Below are 22,500 nucleotides of genomic sequence, written 5' to 3'. Positions count from 1 at the left end.
ACAAAAAATATCAAATAATAACAGAGAGTGCGGCTTACGTCATGTTCATATAAATTAATACATTGCTGTTCACTTTTTGCAATATAAAAATACACCTTGTTGAAATTTTCTACGCTTTATAAAATTTAGAATACACATTGCAGAATTAATGGACATTGCACTGAACTATTATGCAGTCCTCCTCCTCCTTCTCCTTCTCCTCCTCCTCCTCCTCCTCCTCCTCCTCCTTCTCCTCACCTTTTTTCTCAGTAAAGGTTGGAGTCAGAGAACAGCTTGAGGCTTGAACTTCCTTAATAAGAACGACGACATTAGGGCAATACTTAACTGAAAAAAATCGTCTGGTGGTAGTAAGAATGAAATACCTGTAATAAAGATGTATGTCGTCAGAGGGTTAGTGGGTGTCGTTTACGTAACACCCATACACGACAAAAGGCTACTGAAAAAGATGGATGAAGGAGGAATAAAAAGTTCAAATTTTACGTCATCGTCAGAGAGTTAAATGATCTTCCACAAAAGCCACCAGTTTGTCATAAAAGTAGCTTCTCACTCGTTCTCAGACACGCCTAACAAGTATTCATTACACTCAGAGACAAAAGTTTACTTCACACTTCCACTTTACACTTAGAGCATGTCGGCCAGCTTCCTCCCTGGTGCATCATATCACCGAAAATAATCTACGGACAGAGAAAATAACCAGTCCTCTTGTAGCTTAGGATCATAAACCATAAATCATATATTATGATCATATAACAATCCATCATATAACTATCCCAGTCTCCTGTGACCCACCAACACCTGAGTAATATAGTTTGGTGTTGTCTTGAACGTAGGAGAAGACCGTGATGGGGTTGTTCTACTGTTCCCTGAAGCCCTTAGCCCCGTTCGTGGGTAGATTAGTTCCCAGAAATATAGAGGATTGAGGAGAGCTGGTATTATCCTGTATCCTGGTAACTTGATTCTACGTAACTACATTGGTGGTAAATTGGAAAGCCTGTCTGTTTCCTGAGAGAGAGAGAGAGAGGGAGAGAAAGAGAGAGAGAGAGAGGATTTAACCCTCTCCTGGTCACGGTAAATCCCGCGTGTCACTTGGACTAACACTATCTATCTATTGCCAGACGCCTTAATCCCGTAAGGGATGGCCACAAACAAATCGCCTCCATGTCGTCCTGTCCCTCGCCATTTCATTGCTCTGCTCCCAACTCACACACCCCTGTCTCATATAATTCAGTTTAAGGAGTGTTCAGGAGAGTGAGAGGACTGATGGCTTCTCGGCTGATCGTCTTGTAGGCCCTACAAGTGTGATATATGCCGTAGGATTTCACCAGACTACTTGTCAAACCCTCGTAGTGCCCAGCCTAGAAGCGCCTTTGTCACCGTGTTGCTGAGTAATATGGCCTAGAAGCGTTTTTGCCACTGAGTTACTGAGTGATTGGCTCTAGAAACGTCTTTGTCGCTGAGTTACTAAGTTTCACACACACACACACACACACACACACACACACACACACACACACACACACACACACACACACACACACAGTAACCACATTTAGCAACAGAAAACAAGCATACACTGACCCCTCACAAGCAACATAAAAATATATCACAAAACAGGGCCCTAATCTGCCATTTTTTATGCGTTTTAATCTGCTTTTTTCTTTTAATGGTCCTTCTAATTTGCATTCGAAATAAGCCACGAGAATCTAATTATAAAAAGATGGTGTGTGTGTGTGTGTGTGTGTGTGTGTGTGTGTGTGTGTGTGTGTGTGTGTGTGTGTGTGTGTGGGTGGGTGGGAGGGTGTTGGTGTATGTGGGTGGGTGGGCGAGTGTAGGTGTGTGTGTCCTACGTGCTGTATTGCTTCACATTTTACCACTTGGGCACTAATATCAATCTTCCATACTGAATACATACTAGGGTTGCCTCATTCAGGACTGGTATTGTTGTATTAAATGGGGTGTTTTTATGACAGATGGGTCGTGTGGAAAATCAAGAGAATCTGTTTTAACAAAAGTAGTCAAACTGTGAAAGGAGTGAACCGAGAAAATCCATCGTGGGGGAGATGGAATGAGCTTGGCATATCGTAGTAGTAGTAGTGAAGTGATTGTGGAGAGTAATTTGATGTGCGGGTGAGAGTGAGGAAATATTGTTGATGGTGGTTGATATAGGGGTGGGGGTAAAAGGGAGAAATTGATGTTGATGCTTGCTGTAGGGGTGGGAAGTAAAGAAAAAGACTGATGAAAGTGGTTGATGTCAGGATAGGGAAACTGGTGAAGGTGATTGATGTGGAGGCGGGGAGAGTGGAAGCCATAGCAAGTGTTTCAATCAAGCCTTCACGCATCAAAAAAGTAACTCCATTCTCTCTCACTTTCTGACCCATTTGAGTACACTTCCTCACTTTTATTTTGTATATGTTGGTTTGTTAGTTCACAGAATATAATTTGCATACGTTAGTGTATGCCTATGTGTGTGTGTGTGTGTGTGTGTGTGTGTGTGTGTGTGTGTGTGTGTGTGTGTCCGTCTTTTATGTGCTTATATGTAATCATGAATATTTGTATACATGTATGAATGTATATATGTACGAGTATTTATTTTTGCGAAGGCGTGTTGCATCACTAACTTATAATTAACAAGGTAACAGGTATTAGGTGTGTGTTGAGGAATACCCTGCACCTACGGTAATCATACTCCCTGATTACGAAACCATACATGTTCTTGTTCATTATATACCGAAATTGTACATCTTAGTTATGGCATCTATTTCTTGCTGTCTGTATTTCTATATCGTTCTGTATCAATCTTTATCTGTGTCTATCTATCAGTATATACCTATCTATCTCTCTACCTATATATCTATATCTGTCTTATCTACCTATCTATATTTATATCTATATCTATATGTCTGTCTATCTATCTGTCTGTCTATCTGTCTATCTTTCTGTCTGTCTATCTACCTATCTATCTATCCATCTATCTGTCTGTCTGTCTGTCTCTTTCTCTGCCTGTCTGTCTGTCTGTCTGTCTCTCTCTCTCTCTCTCTCTGTCTCTCTCTCTCTCTCTCTAATCCACACTAGTTCCTAGGTGCGCAGGATAATTGCTACACATTGAGAGCTGCCGTCAATTGAAAAGACCGAGGTACTATACACAGGCAAGTAGTGTTAGTGTTTCTAAACGTAAAGCGTCAATATAAAGCTTAACATCAACCCTTGCAGTGTATACTGTATACAAAGTTCTTCCAGTTTTCCTTAGAGCCCTGCAGTTTACTTCTGGCGCACAACCTTTGTACACCCGACCCTCTCTGTACCCAATCTTTGATCTGAGGAGCGAAGTGTGTGTACCCGCCTCTCTTACTTCTCAAGCCTTTACACTCACACACACACACACCTTAATCACCATCCACAGGTTTACTCAGCGTTAAAATATGATTACAGTTATGATGAGTCTGCTTCACACTCCGGGGCACGTTCGTCATTCTCCTGTGCGACAAATCATAGTATCAAGAGAATCAACTTCGGATAGGAGAAAGTACCAAGCCTGTCTCAGCTTAGGAATATACGCCATCTGTATGAGAAGTAGTTAAATATTGGGTGAACTTCTGTCCCCTGTACGTTACCACTCTTATCTCCCAATCCTTTTGTCCCGTCTCGTATCTCCAAATTGGCTCCCTCATATTTTTTTTCTTTTTTCTTATGGTTTCTTTCATTTATATATCCTTTGGGGCTAGCATGGGATTGGGTCGTGCCGATGTCGTCTTCCCCCATCCCCCCCACTTTGACTCCTATTATTAACAACCCCATATCATGTCCTCCCCATTTCCCCATTATTAATGACCCCTTACTATGTCCCCTCTCCCCTTGCCCATTTCAAACCCTCATTACTATCTGTCCATTACCCAGTCTTCTCCGCCCTCCCCCAACTCCCACCCCCATTATGAACGACCCCATAACATGTCCTCTCTCTCATCCCCCCCCTCACGCCAACTTCCCCAATACTATGTTCTCCCCCCATATTCTCCAATCCGTCCCCCATTATGAAGAACCCCATACCATCTCATCCTCCACTCCGAACCTCAGTATCATCATCATTCCCATTCCATATCCCCATCCCCATTCCTTCACTCCATTTCCAAATATTAACCACCTCATTCCGTTTCTTCTCCCGCATCCCAGACGCCAGACGCCATTCCTGACAGTCCCATACCACGTCCCCTCTCTCCATACCCTCTTCCCCTTGTCCCCCCTCCCCTTATCCCCTTTCCCTTATCCCCCTTCCCCTTACCCCTTGCCCCCATTCTGCCGCCATTATTAACGAGGGGACCGTGTTGACCAAGTAATTTTCCCGGCTGAGCCCTTGTTGACTCTGACACCGTCCCGTCTCGCCTCGTAAGACCTCGCCCACGCTGCCACACTCACTGTCGTAAGGTTGGGGGAGGCTCCTTAGACGCCTTTAGTGCGATCGCTTTTCTGATTGTTTGATTCTTGCTTCTACCAGACGATTTTATTCAACTTATGGAAGTTCTCTTGTAGTTTAAAGATTAGAGACACTTTTTTCAACTCCTACTTCACACTACAGACAGACACATATACTTTTTAATCCTTAACCCCTTCACTATGATGATGGCACTTGTTTTTGTTCTGTCATCCGAAGGCCTTTATTCAGCTCTAAACCCCTTCACTTGGATGAGATGGCCATTCTTACCACCACCAGACGCTTTGTAGTTCAGCTTTAACCTCCATGGAAACGTTGAGCCCTGTCTGTTTTGCTCTATAACCTAGCATGACAAGTTGACCCAAATTGGCAGTTGACTCCATTATCCAACCAGCTAATTATCCACATCAGTAATTAACCCAAGCTATTTATCCCGCAATCCAAACCCCCAGGTTATCCAAGTCACTGATTAACCATACGTTTTATCTCGTTATCCTTCCCAGTAATCCATCCCTCACAGTTGTGTCTTGTCAAGCAAAACTGAGCTGAGTGGTCGGGAGCAAGACAGAGCAAGGCTGAGATAAACTAGGGGACAGCCTCGTTAATTACAAGTTTCCTGAGAGAGAGAGAGAGAGAGAGAGAGAGAGAGAGAGAGAGAGAGAGAGAGAGAGAGCAAATGCAAATACGGACCCAGTATCTTCCTCGTCATCCCTTTGCTGACGAAGAAACACACACACACACACACACACACACACACACACACACACACACACACACACACACACACACACACACACACACACACACACACACACACACACACACACACACACACACACACACACACACACACACACACACACACACACACACACACACACACACACACACACACACACACACACACACACACACACACACACACACACACACACACACACACACACACACACACACACACACACACACACACACACACACACACACACACACACACACACACACACACACACACACACACACACACACACACACACACACACACACACACACACACACACACACACACACACACACACACACACACACACACACACACACACACACACACACACACACACACACACACACACACACACACACACACACACACACACACACACACACACACACACACACACACACACACACACACACACACACACACACACACACACACACACACACACACACACACACACACACACACACACACACACACACACACACACACACACACACACACACACACAGGACGGACCCCTTAACTGACGAAGCCGCCTACACACATACCAAAACGCTGAGTAAACTGCGGTTGAAATTCTCGCGGGATTACTGAGGCTTTCTTGGGGCATTATTTTTAGCGATTAATTTTGCGTATTACTTCTGTGTAGTACATTTCTAGCACATATACTTTAGCAGTTAGTGCCCATAGTACATCTTGACCTCTTCCGTTTGATGACCTATTTTTTTTTCATTTCTGCTTTGGTTGCCTCCAGACGATTTTATTCTGCTTGGGGAAAAAACCTCTCGTACTAAAGGGGTTAAGGGAGTTTCTTGCTAACCTCTCTTCACCAGTCTTCTCTCTCTCTCTCTCTCTCTCTCTCTCACACACACACACACACACACACACACACACACACACACACACACACACACACACACACACACACACACACACACACACACCGCTCGCTGGTGCAGTGGTAACGCTCTCGCTTGCCAACTGGCGGACGGGAGTTCGCGCCTCGCTCAGGTTGCGTTTCACTGACGAAGTGGGTGGTTACTGTCCCCCTTGAGCAAGGGGACGGGTGTGTGCGTGTGTGAAGGTCACAGCCTTGCCCTTAGATCGGACTATATGAGCTCTCAGCTCCCTTCCGGGAGGGTAAAAGCTGACGATCACGACCATCAAGTGATCCTGACCAACCCGGTGAATTACACACACACACACACACACACACACACACACACACAATGAAAACTATATCCAACCTCTCCAACTCTAAACGTCTTTCCTTCAGATAAACAGAAACACAGGGATGGGAAAAGAATTAAAAAACAAAACAAAAAAAAACACCCATGATCATAATAACGGGATAAACTTTATAATGAAATGTGGCATAAAAGTCTGAGAAGAAGTTTATACTAATTGGCACAAGGTCGCGAGTAAAAATGTGCTGTGTGTTTTGGACGATGCCGGGGAAATAGTTGGCGGGAATATTCATGGCGGAGAGAAGTTAGTGAGGCGAGTGGGTAGTGGAAAGGCCTGGTGTGTTTGTCTGGAGAGAGAGAGAGAGAGAGAGAGAGAGAGAGAGAGTGAGAGAGGCTGCAAATTAGTGAAGCAGGCACAGTATATTATTTTGGAGATGTACTTAAATTAGGACAAGTACGTTGAGAGGAGTAAATGCTGTGAAGAGATGAATGTGAGTGTGTGAAGTAAGAGTGTGATGAAATGAGGGTGTGAAGAGTGTAAAAGGAGAGTGTGCAGTTAGAAGACCCGATTTGGGGAAGCGAAAGTGGTGTGAAAAGAAGGATGTAAAGAGAGTAATGTGAGAAAATTGTGAAGGGCCTGTTATGTGAAAAGGTGTGTTTGGAGTAGGTGGAACTGAGTGACGTATGGAGGAAGAGAGAGAGAGAGAGAGAGAGAGACTGGGAAAGATGCACAAGGAAGAATAATGGTGATGGTGGCATGGAAATTAGGTTCGTTGAGGAGGCAGTCTCATCACCCCCTCCCCCCCCCTCTCTCTCTCTCTCTCTCTCTCTCTCTCTCTCTCTCTCTCTCTCTCTCTCTCGCATATATACTGGCGTGGGTGCACCTTTCATTTTCCGTTCGTAGGCGTATTGAACAAAAAGTCAAAGGGACGTGTTTTAATGGAATTTCGCGTCACTCCAACGAACCATGCGAGAATGGTACTAAACTTTTTGACACGTTTGCGCCTGTCATATCGTTTAGTGGAATTTCTACGTGTGTGTGTGTGTGTGTGTGTGTGTGTGTGTGTGTGTGTGTGTGTGTGTGTGTGTGTGTGTGTGTGCATATTTAACAGTACGTTCCCCGAGGCCCAGCAGGTTCTCGTATCTTGTTACTTCGAGGCATTTTTTTTTTTTTCGCCTAAGAGGGCAGCATAATAATGAAGTGGACAATGAAGGGTACATCTCATTCCTCCTGTTTGGAAAATGCACACTCAACCATTAGCCCTTCAACTGAGTTTGGTTCAGATCAGATGAAAACTGTTCAAGTTGACCTTTCTCCGTGACCTTGACATTTGATCTCTCCCCTCTGACCGTGACCCCCGACTGAGTCTTCTCAAATCAAATCCTTTTATTATATATATATATATATATATATATATATATATATATATATATATATATATATATATATATATATATATATATATATATATATATATATATATATATATATATATATATATATATATATATATATATATATATATACAGTATATATATATATGTATATATATATATATATATATATATATATATATATAGATATATATATATATCAGAATTCAATGAAAACTGATGGATAGGTGGGCATTGGGTCAAGTAAGAGTCGTTTATATTAATTTTTTATATGGCTCCGGATCTGGATTCGGATACAGATGCAAGAATAAGTAAAAAAAAAATTATTGACATTAGAGGAGGTAAACGCTACCTGAGATAGTTTAAAAGGGCAGACTAAGACCATAGAATTGTTTGACTGTGTGAGACCGTAAAAGTATACGTCTGGTAGGAAATGAAAAATTACAGCCACAGATCATAAATTGTACTGGTGTTGATCAAGGTTTGTGCATTTTTAGTGCTTTCAATATTTCACAGGTTTGATTTATACCCTCAGTTATTTACGCCAGTCCGTGTATTTTTTTGTGACTTGGAATTTGATGTATATATATCACCCACTTCATGTTTACTTCTCTTGTTTTTCATTTATTGCGGAACCCTGAATATTACAGTCATAACGTTGGTGGAGAATTACTTTTGAGAGAGAGAGAGAGAGAGAGAGAGGGGGGGGGGATAAGAACGGGGCTGAGAGTTGTGTGGGTGTCTGGGTGTCAGTTCTGTAACTAAAAGATAAGAGGCACAGAGAGAGAGAGAGAGAGAGAGAGAGAGAGAGAGAGAGGAATGATCGGTGAAAGAAAAGGACGATAGATAAAATATTTGAAGAAGGATAAATATAAACTGATAGAGAGAGAGAGAGAGAGAGAGAGAGAGAGAGAATGTGGAAGCAGCCATGCATATAACCAAATGAGTCACGTGTCATGCCTTCATTGTCTCTCTCTCTGACGTCCTCCTTTGACTCCCCCCCCTCTCTCTCTCTCTCTTTCTCTCTCTCAAGCACATCCCTCCCTAAGCCAGAAATAATCGGCTCCCCGATGACCTTAAGGCGGATGACCCAACTGTTTTAGCCTCTTCCCAGACCTCTGTTGACCTTACATAACATCAGAAAGGTAAATGGGTAAAAGAAATGGGTAGTGGGGTGAGGCAAGTGTTGATGGTCAGTCATGGGGTTGCCGTATTGTTTTTGAAAATAATTTGCCGAAGGTCAAGGTCACATGGAAAGATGAACTTGATCAGCTTCAACTGGGCAGACCAAACTTTGTGAAGGGGTTAAGGGTAAAGCAAGGCTGAATGAGAACGATTCATCAGAGGTCAAAGCAACAAGGCAAGGTCACATGTTTGTTTTTCTTAAAGAATTGAATTCAAAATGGATAAGCTTTGGTGAAAGGAAGGAGGGTCAATGATGTCCGATTTTAAGAACATTAGGTCAAACGTCAAAGTCACAAAGTACTTTTGATTCTATTGAAACGTATTGGAAGGACTAAGTTTGTAGCACGAATGTCGGAATTAAATTTTGAGAGAAATCCATCGAAAATCAAGGATACAGGGCAAAGTGAGATATATTTGGACCTTACCCTACACAGAGACCCAAAGGGTTAAGCAGGGTTTGAGTGGTTGAGGGGATTCGTAGAGAACACTTGAGTTGTTTGTGTGTGTCGTGTAAAGCTGCTTGAGTGGCCGCCTGCGCTATCTTGAGGCCTTGCCACCTGACCCGGATATATGGAGGTGTTGTGGAGGGATGTACGTTCAGGTTATTGACTTATGAGACCCACACACAGGACGCGCGCGAGCACACACACACACACACACACACACACACACACACACACACACACACACACACACACACACACACACACACACACACACACCATGGCTGACCATAATCCCAATTTATTACGCTAATGTATGCCTGTCTCATTGTTTAATGGTCCGTCACAAATCCAAGACGAGAAGTGGATAGCAAACAATGGCCATTAAAAAGAAAGACAGCATTTAGACAGAAAAAATGAAACTGTTTTTACCAGAATCCCTAAATCATTTGAGTCTCAACAGGCCACACTCAACACACAGGCACATTTCGCTCACTCCCAACTTAATAAACTTGTCTGGGGCAAACACAAGTATCTCATAAGACTTTTCTTGATCTTGAGAGAGTTTACGGCATCAGTATTAACTCTCCGGCTCTTATGACTCAGCCGCTGGAATGAAATACAAAGGTACACAAGACCATGAAAGGGTTAATGCCTGAGAGGAAAGATGAATAACAAAAGAGAAGGTAGAAAAGAGACATAGAAAAAGTATGTAGATAATTGCTGACCAGAATCCTCAGTTTTTGTGGCCTCGAACAAATCCCACAGAAACAGCGAATTGGCGTGATAATGAAACGTGGGTTGATGAATCCGCAGACTTTCATCGCTTTTCCTTTTTTGCTGTGAGACTAGATATGAACTTAAAGTATTATGCTGTTTCTAGTTAGCTGTCACATGATTGCGTTGTCTGTACTGTTCTTTCTTTTTTCTTGCTAACGTCAGACGATTTTATGAAGGTGAGTGCTATTGCTACCACTATTACCTCGGTCGTGGTGTGGACGCTAGCAGCATTTTTTATTGCAGATACCGCCAGATGATTTAATTTAATTATGAAAATGTCGTAATAATGTGAGAGAAAATATCCTCAGTTGTTGCTTTTCCCCATTTTTTAAAATTTCTGATCTATAATATTATAATCTTTTTTGTATATGTGGAAAGAGGAAGAGAGGAGAGAAATACTGAAACTGTTAAGAGTAAGAGTTGGAACTGATTGAAAGTGTGGATAAAAGAAGAACAGAAAAAAAAATGTTGATTGGTGAAAAGGAGGAAACGGAGCAGCCCGGTTGGTCTCGTTTGGAGGAGGAGGAGGAGGAGGAGGAGGAAGAGCAAAAGGAGAAGGAGGAGGAGGAGGAAGAGCAAAAGGAGAAGGAGGAGGAGGAGGAAGAGGAAGAGGAGGAGGATTATGGCTATGAACTAGGATTGTAACTATCAACAGCATTAGAGCCGTTCAGTTTTCTTTTAGCCATTATGTTTTATTAGCCATTGCACACTTCCAGGGAGAAAAATTTATTGTAATGTATTTTGCAATCAGTGTGCAGTGGTGCAGTGTTAGCCTTCAGGGGTGGTGGAAATAGCAACGCCATTGTCATTCTTTCAGTCTTTCTGACCGATTAATTTGGGTATTGTTTTAGACAAGAATTAAAAACGCCTTGTGAGGATGAGAAGGGAGAAAATGTGCCAAGAAATCGAACTTCCCATTTGACGGTATGACTCAAACTGGCAACCCACGTTTTCTTTTTTTTACTAATGTCAGTGCGTAATGGCATATCTGGCAAAGAAAAACCCCAAATTTCTGATAAGTATTTGTAAGACTGACACGGTAGGCTCTTAGCATTCCCCCAAAGTATGACACAGCTGTCGATTTTTATCTAGATTCCTGTTATTTATTCATTATTTTTGCTGTAATGGATGAAGGTATTTGTTACAGCAGGTTTCCCGATAAATAATAAATCAAGGTGTAGTTTGCAAGCGGCGCGCAGTGTCGGCTTTCACGGATGTTGCAAATGGCAGCGGCGTGATCGTTTGTTCGCAGCAAGTTAGATTAATTCGAGGTTTTTTGTCCCGGACTGAAATAAACATTGCCCCGTGCGATATTGGGCCGTAATTTGACTTTTTGTGTGCATTTCATTTACGGACGGGACGGGGAGGAAAGAGGACGTATTCTCTGTGTTTCGTTTTATTTATGCAGGTTACTTATTTCGCGGGAAGGGCGGGGGAAGAAAAGGTGTTCTGACTGAGCATTATTGATTCACATTTATACTAATACACTAGAATGGTGTATGTGACATGGGAGAGGTGGAGAGGGAGACCAAGAATGAGACTGAGGGGTGGAATGGAGAGATATATGAGAGAGGGGTGGGGTTGAAAGGAGGGCAACCAAGTAACAGAAAACAAGGCGACGTGGAAGCGATTTATCTGTGTTCGCCCCTTACAGAATTAAGGCGTCTGATAATATATAGAGAGAGATAATTATATATGATAGGGAAGGAGACTCGGGTTTGTGGATAGATAGATAGATAGATTGTGTGTGTGTGTGTGTGTGTGTGTGTGTGTGTGTGTGTGTGTGTTTGTACTTCTTATATTTTTATTATCTTTATTTATCAGTTGCTGTATTATTTGGTGTGGGGAAGAAGAAAAAAATGGGAGGGATTTCACTTGTTAGCGTGTGTGTGTGTGTGTGTGTGTGTGTGTGTGTGTGTGTGTGTGTGTGTGTGTGTGTGTGTTTTAGTGTTTGTGTGCAGAAGGGAACTGCTCCACGGTCACCTGTCCTTCACCCATATTATCACTTTCTCTTTTCCTCCGCGTCCGCATGACCAAACGTTCATCATCATCATCATCATTAACACCTCAGTTCCATAATCGTCCTTCATCATAATCATCTCTTTTACCGTAATCATCACTCAAATGTTCATCATAGTCATCATCATTGGTCACCACCATCATCAACATCGCCTCCCCATTACATAATTTTCACCACCCCATTTACCATTTTCATCTCTCATCACCACCACAGCGGTTCACCACACCAACTCACCACTCAGTTTGCAGCATGGAGTTTGTTTTTATGGTTGAGGGGTTGCGGTGGTGGTCCAGTGGGAGAGGAATGGATTTAGGGCCGTAATATTTTGAATGATTCTGTTGAGCAAAGTCTTTCACCCTTTTTGCTCGCTCTCTCTCTCTCTCTCTCTCTCTCTCTCTCTCTCTCTCTCTCTCTCTCTCTCTCTCTCTCTCTCTCTCTCTCTCTCTCACACACACACACACACACACACACACACACACAACAACAGCATCAGCAAACAGTTAGGTGTTATGTGAGTCGCCGCTAACACAATCACACATAAAGCAGGATAGCACAGCACGCACAGCACCAAAATTGTGTTATCCCAGCTTCTATTAAAGACACAGAGTCGCTTTACACACTGTTGTGGAAACTTATAAAACAGTAATATGTGTTGTTTAAGGGACGGATCAAAAATTCACCATAATAATACTGAAAAAAAAAAAACACCAATACAGCGTTGAAATGGAGACTATTCAGGTGCAGAGGATAAACACACACCATTGGCAGTCTTATGAAGCAAGTAACAGGAGTGGCCTCAGTGACTATAAAAAAATCGCCACTGCGTTACTGAAAATTCAAAGAAGCATCAGTTTGAGAGCACCAAGATTCAATTACTTCGAACATCAAAGGAACTACAGCGGACCGTGGCACATCGTTGAAAGGTGTATGGAAAGCAGTAGGTGTAAGTTAAGTGACTCTTCCCAAAATTTCAAGGTGCGGATTAATACTCGAATTAGACAGGGGAGGATGACACACTTCCTTCAGCTAAACGCACACACACACACACACACACACACACACACACACACACACACACACACACACACACACACACACACACACACACACACACACACTCAACCCTAACCAATCTTCCACTTCTCTGTCGTCGCTACCCAACTACCACCACCACAGTAACAAAACCCGGTACTCTACCACCACCCCTTTCTACGCTCATTCCCACACCTCCACCACCACCCACACCACAATTACCCCCCCCCGCCACCATTCCCCACCCGTGATCCCCCACCCCCACCTCTACCACTACCAGAAGAAAACTCGACACACCATATTTCTACCTCCGCCACCTACCCCCCCCCCCCAAGAAAAAAAAAATGGAAAAAAAGACCCGAAAGAACAGGAAAAAGATAGTCACATCCCTGTCCCCATCACCATCACTACCGCAACAGTATATTACGAAACACTACAGTCCTCTCGTTCACCACTGCACCGTCTCTTTTCCACCCTGAATTCGAAATAGGAAAAAAAAAAAAAGGCTAGTCCAGAAGAAAAAGAAAATACCAACACTACCGTCCACCACCACAACTACAAAAGGCGAAACATTCACAGTCACCACCACCATCATTTCCTCCACCACCATCTCCACCACCACCATTTGCTACGTATTCTCTTTCCATTTCCCAACACCTAGATGTCGAAACAGAAAAAAAGTCGAAGGAAGGAGGAGAATACACGACAACTTTCACATTACCACCACAATAACAGACCGCGAAACACCACAGTCTGCTCTATCACTGTCACCAACTTACTCTCCCCCCCAAAAAAAAAAAAAAAAAGACGAAATAGAAAAGAAAACTTAGAGATAAAATCAGCACAACCCCCACCCCATCACCACCAGCACTGCTTCAACAACAGACGCCAAGCACCATTGTCACCTACTCTCCCTCTCTTCCCCCCATTTCCCACCCCGAAAATCGAAATAGAGCGAATGAAAAGAAAGAGGAAAAAGAGAAATAATCCCAGCAATCTCCATCATCCCCCTCCCGCATGACCACCACTACCACTACCACAACAACAAAAAGCGAAACAGCACATTCCATCTTTCCAGTCCTCCCCTCCCCCCACACCATCACCCACACTCCCCGCCATCACCCACTCTCCCACCATTCCCCCACCCCACCCCCAGAACACAAAATACGAGAAAAAGAGAGTGGAAGGGAAAAGCAAAGCATCCGGACAGCGAGAAACAAGTCACGTATCTCACCGACGAGTGATCTTGTTTCGACGGTAATGCGAGCGAACCGGAGCGAAAACAGAATCCGTCCGCTTCGAGGCTTCGTTCCGGATAAAAGCACTATTTTGTCGTCATCGGGTCATTCAGGAAAAAGAAAAAAGTGTGAAGAGATGTGGCCTATATTCGGGGATTTTTTATTTTTTAATGGAAAGATTTGAAGGAGATCAAGAGGATTCGAATGGCAAGGTTAATTCAGTGAAAATATTAAGTATAATCAAATACGGGCCAAACAGTCATATGGAAATGTATGGATGAGATTGCTAATTTGGGATGGAAAGATTCGAGTACCAGTAAAAGATCTGGATGGAATGAGAGAAATGTGAGTAAAAAGGCCCGGTTAATGATTTTTGGATGCTAACAAAAAACTTTAATGTGTAGATTAGGATTGGGGTAAAGAAATATGGATACAGGTGAATGGATCTGGATGTGTGTAAAACAATATCACGAAGGGAAACAGATTTGAACGAGAGTAAAACATTCGAATGGGAGTAAAACATTTGGATGGAAGATTCAGATAAAAGATTAAGATGCAGAATCTGATGAGAACAAAAAATGTTAGAATTATACTAAAATGATTCGTGTGAAGAGAAAAAAAAATAAAAAGAACCTAGAGGTAGACGCAAAATTTAGAAAATAATTCATTTGAAAAACCTGAAATACACTTAAAAAGAACTGAATGAGTAAACTATTCGAATGCAAAGACTCGAACGTAGGTAAAAGAGTTTGACTGGGCAAAGGTTTTGTTGTTGGTCTGGGACTTCTCGTGACGCCTTCAATGCAGCCACATCTATTTTAATTCTTTATACTCTCTGACGGTTTTATTTAGACTGAGAGATATTTTTTCTTTTGGGGTGGAGGGGGTTTAATATAGTCTTCATTAACTTCTCCACTAAGAGGCTCAGGAAAGTTGAAGAGTAATCTGGTAACATAGAAAATTTAATGGAAAAAGACCTCATTGTAGTAAAATAGTTGAAGAATTTGGTGTTGGACTGCAGTGAGGTCCTTCTGCCACCAGGTTAGCAGGTCGGCAGTATTTGTAGTGGAGCCTGGCTTGGGGGGGTTTCCTGTTTGTTCCAGCTCTAACATTAGCTTGACTGGGAAACAGATTTAGTCTCTTTTGGTCTCTACACCGCGACGGAGACCTACTGCATTTGCACCACCACCACTTCTACTCCTCTTCCTCCTCCTCCTCCTCCTCCTCCTCCTTCTCCTCTAGTTGTTCTTCTTATCGATAACATTTCTCGTACTTGGGGGGTTTTCAACAGACCTTCCTCTTTCTCTTCCCTCATCTAGTTTTCTTCTCTTCCTCCCTCTCTCTTCATTTATTGCTTTCATTCTTTTTAACATCCGCTTCACTTTCGCCTTCTTTCCTTTTCTTAGTCCTTCTTTATTTTTTTCTTCGCTTAGATCATGTATTCTCTCTCTCTCTCTCTCTCTCTCTCTCTCTCTCAAGAAATATAATACCGATGTCTAAAACTATTGATAGATGGCTCAGTGAACTAAGTCATTCATGGCCTAACAAGTCTAAAATTTTATTACAGGTAACTCCAGGTGATTTTACGTGATGAAAATGAGTCCCAGGAACCTCGTAGTATCTGCATGAAAAACTGTTAGATGGAGAGAAATGAAATGATTCGACGTTCCTTCATCCGCAAAAAAATTAGTAAATAAAATAATAATAGTAATAACAACAATAACAACAACAACAATAATAATAATAATAATAATAATAATAATAATAAACCTTCTCTTCACAAAGCTTAGCGAAATTGTCCGCAAGTAAACCCAGTAAACGTGGGGTTAACGATATAATCCAGAAGAAGGCGTTCACTAAACCGGGTCAACGATGTGCCCCGGAAAGAAAACCGCTAAAACGGATGTAACGATTTAGTCTAAGAGCGAAAGTTCCGTTATCGGGCCTTGCCTTCGTTATCGCACATCCGGATAAGGAAAATGTTCTCCGTTATCCGGAAGCGTCTGAACAAATCTGGGCAGTTTTAACTGGGTCCGGCCATGTTGCCTTTTACGGTTACGGCCCTGTTACCGGCATTACCGTTTGTCACTCACCGTACACACACACACACACACACACACACACACACACACACACACACACACACACACACACACACACACGGGGAGAGAGAACGATGTGCGAGAGGTCTGAGTTAAACCTTGGACTTCCATGTAGGCTGTGTATGTGTGTGTGTGTGTGTGTGTGTGTGGCATCAGGGACGTACAAAGCGAAAATCTGTTGAGCGTGTGTTTGTCAGAGAGAGAGAGAGAGAGAGAGAGTCGGTTAAGTTCCTCTGGTGTATTCTGGTTTCCAATCACAGGGAAATCGTGTTTGCTAGGAGAGAGAGAGAGAGAGAGAGAGAGAGAGAGAGAGAGAGAGAGAGAGAATCTTGTTAAACCTCTACTTATCCACTAAAAATATTCATCTTTGTCACGGGCCAAACCAACCTACTATTTTGTTTTATTTATTTATTTTTATTTATTTATGGTACTTTATTTAGATGTTATGAATTTTCCGAGGTTGACAGTCACAGAGGTCCGATCACCTTCATAGGCCGCAGCTTGGGCACTAATACGCACTGTCACTTTATTAAATTATCTGTATTTTGATGTATCTGTGTTATTGACTTCTTTGCCGACGTCTTAATGTTCTTTATTTTGTTTTACTACTCCCTTCTGCTAGTGGGAAATAGGATGATGATGATGATAATGATCATGATGTTGATGATGATGATGATGATGATGTACCCCTATAGTGACAAACATGATGATATTGATGTGCCTCTGTATTGATGTCCCACTCTCTATGGAAAAAATCATAAGGATGGTGATGATGATGATGATGATGATGATGATGACGACCTATAATGGTGTCCTAACGATCAGCATTAACGCCTTGTGTCTGGTTTACCCCTGCAGCGACGTGGGTGGGTGGCGGGTACATCAATGGATCTGCCGAGGCGATATTTACTTCAGGCCTTATCTGGTGCCAGGCGCCCTTCGGATACGCCATCAGTCTTAGTCTTGGTGAGTATATCTTGCGCCGCTCAGGAATCAGGCAGACGGTCACAATTCCAGCTTTTCGTCCTAGTAGCGACACAGGGTAAATGTGTGTGTGTGTGTGTGTGTGTGTGTGTGTGTGTGTGTGTGTGTGTGTGTGTGTGTGTGTGTAGGTTCAGGGCAATCAGTGAGGGATCTTGTTTACAGTGTTGTTTGCCTGCCTTCCCTTCTCATTCATCGTCTGCCTCTTGTATATGTTACCTCCTCTTCCTTCTCTCTCTCTCTCTCTCTCTCTCTCTCTCTCTCTCTCTCTCTCTCAGAATTTCCCTTCCCTCTTTATTTATTCCTGTGTCCGCCTCGTGCATAACATTTCCCATTCTTCCATTTCTTTCAGCAAACACGTTACCCGTCAAATAAAGTCTTCTGTTATTACTTTCAGTGAAATACGAAGTTGTTAGTATGACAAAACTTTAATCGTGATGGTTTTTGACATTGTTCGTGCCCTGGCTGTCTTTTCCACATCGTATTCATGTCGACGATAAAAGATTCGATTTTTTTTTTTTTTTTTTTTTTTTTTTTTCAATTTTCTGCCCCAGTTTGATAACAAGCGTGTGGGTTAACATTATTTATGTCCTAGATCTCTCCTAATCAACGTATAACTGTTTGGCGTCAGTAGGAATTAAAGATTGGGCTAGATGTTTCACGGTCAAAGGGTAAAAATGAGTCAGAATATTTTCCTGGACTGTTATGTTTGTCCAGGAATTGCCCTCTGTTATTTGTCAGTCGGCCCAGGTCTTGTCGCTTCTCCGTTTCTCCTGCTTCTCTCTCCATGGACTGTGAAAATCAGCTTCGTGAATCCAAAGCAACGGATGACACTGATTTGTAGTTAGGTAAAGCATCACTGTTGGTTGCTATTGGTTCGCCACACTGGGTTTGATGTCGGTGGAGACGGAAGTAGGAAAGGGGACAGGGCTTTTGATGCTTTTGTAATTTGGTGTTGTGTGGAATTATGGCAAGATTTCATTATGTTTTTGTTTGCTATCAGTTATTGATTGGTAGGAGTAGTGATAATGGGCTTATGTTTGTTGAATTAATACTCTTTGTAATCTTGGCGTCTGCATAATAGGGTGATTGTCACAGCAGTTTAACCTGGCATTCGAAGTTTACAACCTTCGTATAGGCAAGTGAAGTTTGAAACCAGACTCGTAGGCCGAGTTTTGTTGAGTTTCATTTTTATGTATCTTCCTGTTTCTATTCCTGTGTAACTCTGTGTCTGTTTATTCATCTGTCCATCTACCTGTTGTATGTGTCTGTCTGTCCTTTTATCTGTCTTTGTATCTAGACATCGGAGCTTGTATACGATTGTTACATTATTGTCTCTGATCCCATTCTCTCTAAATAAAAATGTATATAGGACTGCATTCGTACAAATCTGCATAGATACACGTGCCTGCAGAACAAATAAACGCACATCCATATTTCATGCAGTACGGTATATTCAAACGAGTACTACTGCCTATGGATGCCTGTACTCAATTATACACCTGGCAGCGCAGTGCAAACATTTTCGTTTTGGTTAGTATATTACTTGATTGGTTTGAAAAGTCATCTGTGCAGTACATAGGGTGTGTGTGTGTGTGTGTGTGTGTGTGTGTGTGTGTGTGTGTGTGTGTGTGTGTGTGTGTGTGTGTGTGTGTGTGTGTGTGTGAAAATAATGTGTGCGCGCAGACACATTGTGTGTGTTTTGTATATGAAAAGAATGGGGTGGTGTATGTATTAAGTAGATAAATAAATAAGTAGAAAGACAGATAGATAGATAGATAGATAGACATAACCTTAAAGGAATAATTCTGGAGTGTGCATTGGGACAGGTAGATAGGTAAGCAGATAGATGGAGGGATGGTTGAATTCATAGGTAGAAATTAAATTAAGAGAAAACATAAGCAACGAAGGTGAGTAGATATATAGACAGATAGATAAGTACTAGATAGACAGATAGATAGAAGATAGATGCAGAAAAAGCCCAAACCTTCAAGTATCCAGTGATAAAAATAATCTCAGTATTTTCCCGTTAAAAAAGCCTTTGTCATAATCCATCACTTTTTAGTCCTTTGCCCGAAATAGGAGTCGGAAAAAAGGCAGATCATTAAACATACTCTTATAATTAGTATGGAAATAATTACCCTTTCATGAAATAATTAATTAACGTCATTGTTTTTTAATATTACTGCCAGAATATTCGTTGATTCATTTATGGTGTTGCTAAAAATAATAATAAATCTCTTTGACCGAATGGAGTTGTTGTGAGTGATGTTGTGGTGATGTTGTAGTGGAGTTGGGGTTTTAGGGTGGTGGTGATGGGGTGTTGTGGTGGAGTGAGGGTGGTGGTGATGGGGTGTTGTGGTGGAGTGAGGGTGGTGGTGATGGGGTGTTGTGATGGAGTGAGGGTGGTGGTGATGGGGTGTTGTGGTGGAGTGAGGTTGGTGGTGATGGGGTGTTGTGGTGGAGTGAGGGTGGTGGTGATGGGGTGTTGTGGTGGAGTGACAAACAAAAAGCGAAACAATAACTGAAGTAAAAAGTATATGTAAAACGGCAAATAAAAAGTGGTTTTATGTGAAGTGGCGGAAGAAAAAATGTGCAGTATTTTTTGGGAGTGTGATTCCATAGCGTATAAAACATCAGCCAAATAAACGAGAAGTGATCTGGGAAATGGAATGGCGCAATGTGAGTATTACTTGAAAGGAAGGGGAGGGGAGGGTGGGGGAAGGGAGTGGGAGGAGAGGGAGAAGTGGAGGAGAAAAGTATAAGGTGGGGGAAGGGAGGAGGGGGGGCCAAGGAAAGGATAGGGAGGGGAAGAGGAGGTGGAGGGGGAGGAGAATAGTGCAGAAGAAGGAAAAGGAAATTGCTGAAGGAAATGTGAGGGACGTTTGAGAAAGAAAGAGAGAGAGAGAGAGAGAGAGAGAGAGAGACATGGTGGGGAGGTGGATTAGAAGGGAATAACCAAAAAAAAGAAAGAAGAAACATAAATATTAATAAGTTCTGGAATTTGCTCCAAGAATTTATATTAAGAAGAACCCACTAAAGAGACATGGAGGAAAGTGAAGGAAGGAAGGAAGAGAATTAAGAAAGGGAAATGAAGGAGGGATAATGTGCTTCACGAAGTTAAATTGAGAGAGAGAGAGAGAGAGAGAGAGAGAGAGAGAGAGAGGAGGGGTTGTGGAGGGATTGCTGAAGGCTTTGTGAAGAGTTTAAGAAAGAATTGTCGTGTGGAGGGTCTTATGGAACTATCTGTGGAGGGATTGTGGAAGGAGTTGTGGAAGGGTTGTGGGTTAGTTATGATTTGACCTTGTGTAGAGGTTGTTGTGGGGTTGTAGAGGGGTTCTGGAGGGGTTTCTGGAAGGGTAATTTGTACAGCACTGTTTGGTCTTCCTCCCTATATACACCAAGCCATTCTGGAGAGCCTGTGGTAAGGATGCGTGATATTTTTCCTGCAGTTTATTCCCCGTCCCACCTTCCCCTAAAACTAGAATGTTTGCCCTTCACACACACACACACACACACACACACACACACACACACACACACACACATATACACAATACACACGCAATTAGAACTTATGGTTTCGCTAATGTAATTTTCGTATGGCCTTTACGATCCTAATGTAGTGCAACAATAACCCGTGATCAGCGTAAAAAAGAACATGTTACAGTGCACTTATTTTAATTGACATTGCACAGTAATTAAGCACAGTAGCTTTCAGTGGGATTAATGCATTGTGTATTTATTAGCGCTGAATATTACACTGATTTTCTGTAAGCATTTTCGGTGACATACACTTACTTTCAATCTTTTGTATCTCCGCGATTTTATTCACCTTTAGGGAGACTTTGAACTGAAGGGGTTATGCACATCCAGGAACAAAAACTCATGTACTATTCTGCTGTCTCTGCCTCGCATTTAAATACGTATGCGTTAGTTTCCTGCCTAACGCAAAAAGACGGTCATTCATGTGAGAGGAGAAGCATGGCAAGCAGTACTCCACTCACTCCATCTCCATTCATTTCTCAAATGCCTTCTTACTCTGCTCTCACACAACATTCTCACATTTCACCTTCACACTTCACCCGTCCCTCCACTCCCATACTCCACCCTGTCACTCCACCCCCTCATTCCACCTCGTCACCACACTAGCACTCCAGCCTCTTACACCACTCCCTTACTCTACTCTCGTACTCCATCCCCTCACTCCAGCCTCATATTTTACTCCTACACTCCACTCTCATAATCTACTCTGTCACTGCGCTCTCATACCTCACCTTCTCAGTCCACCCATTCACCCCACCCTTATACTCCACCCCAACACTTCACCATTATGAACTCCCCTCCCACACCTCATCCACATACAACTTATAAATCCACCCCTTACTCTACCCTCACTTATTTCTTCTTCACCATACTCCACCTTAACCACTTCATCAACTCACTCCACCCTCATCCGCCTCCACATTCCCATCCCTTCGCTCCACTAGTCTTCCGTCCCGTCCACTGACTCAGTCCTTTCCACACACCTCCCTTCCACCCAGCTAAAGGAATTCCAAGAAGCACCTTAGCTTCGTACTTCTGTATGTATTGAAATCTGGGTGGCAGTCTCCGTAGACTTTAAGAACATATAATGTCAAATACTATTTTCTGTATGTATTGAAATCTGGGTGGCAATCTCCGTAGACTGTAAGAGAATATGATAAATATTTTTATTTTTATTTCAAATCCAGGTAAGTTACCTAAATTAGGAAGAAACGTTTGCAAATACACACACACACACACACACACACACACACACACACACACACACACACACACACACACACACCTAAAGACACTATCTATCTATCTATCTATCTATTGCCAGACGCCTCAATCCCGTTTGGGGTGGCCACAAACAAATCGCCTCCAAGTCGCCCTGTTC

At 42.5% G+C, this 22,500-nt stretch overlaps 1 protein-coding gene across 1 annotated transcript in view; it reads left to right on the top strand.

The window, feature by feature from the left end:
* The window catches only part of LOC145417462 (high-affinity choline transporter 1-like), a 159,940-nt gene that overhangs the window by 33,206 nt on the left and 104,234 nt on the right, over positions 1–22,500 (top strand). The window contains exon 3 of the mRNA XM_080286158.1: positions 17,451–17,558. Coding sequence (XP_080142284.1) covers positions 17,451–17,558 — 108 coding nt within the window. The remainder of the gene's footprint in view (positions 1–17,450; positions 17,559–22,500) is intronic.

Source organism: Coenobita brevimanus, chromosome 110 (assembly GCF_032717465.1).
Source record: "Coenobita brevimanus isolate Jiangsu-jjx chromosome 110, ASM3271746v2, whole genome shotgun sequence".
Classification (NCBI taxonomy): Eukaryota; Metazoa; Arthropoda; class Malacostraca; order Decapoda; family Coenobitidae; genus Coenobita; species Coenobita brevimanus.
The sequence above is the reverse complement of the archived record's forward strand: the minus strand, read 5'-3'. Positions and strand labels throughout refer to the sequence as shown.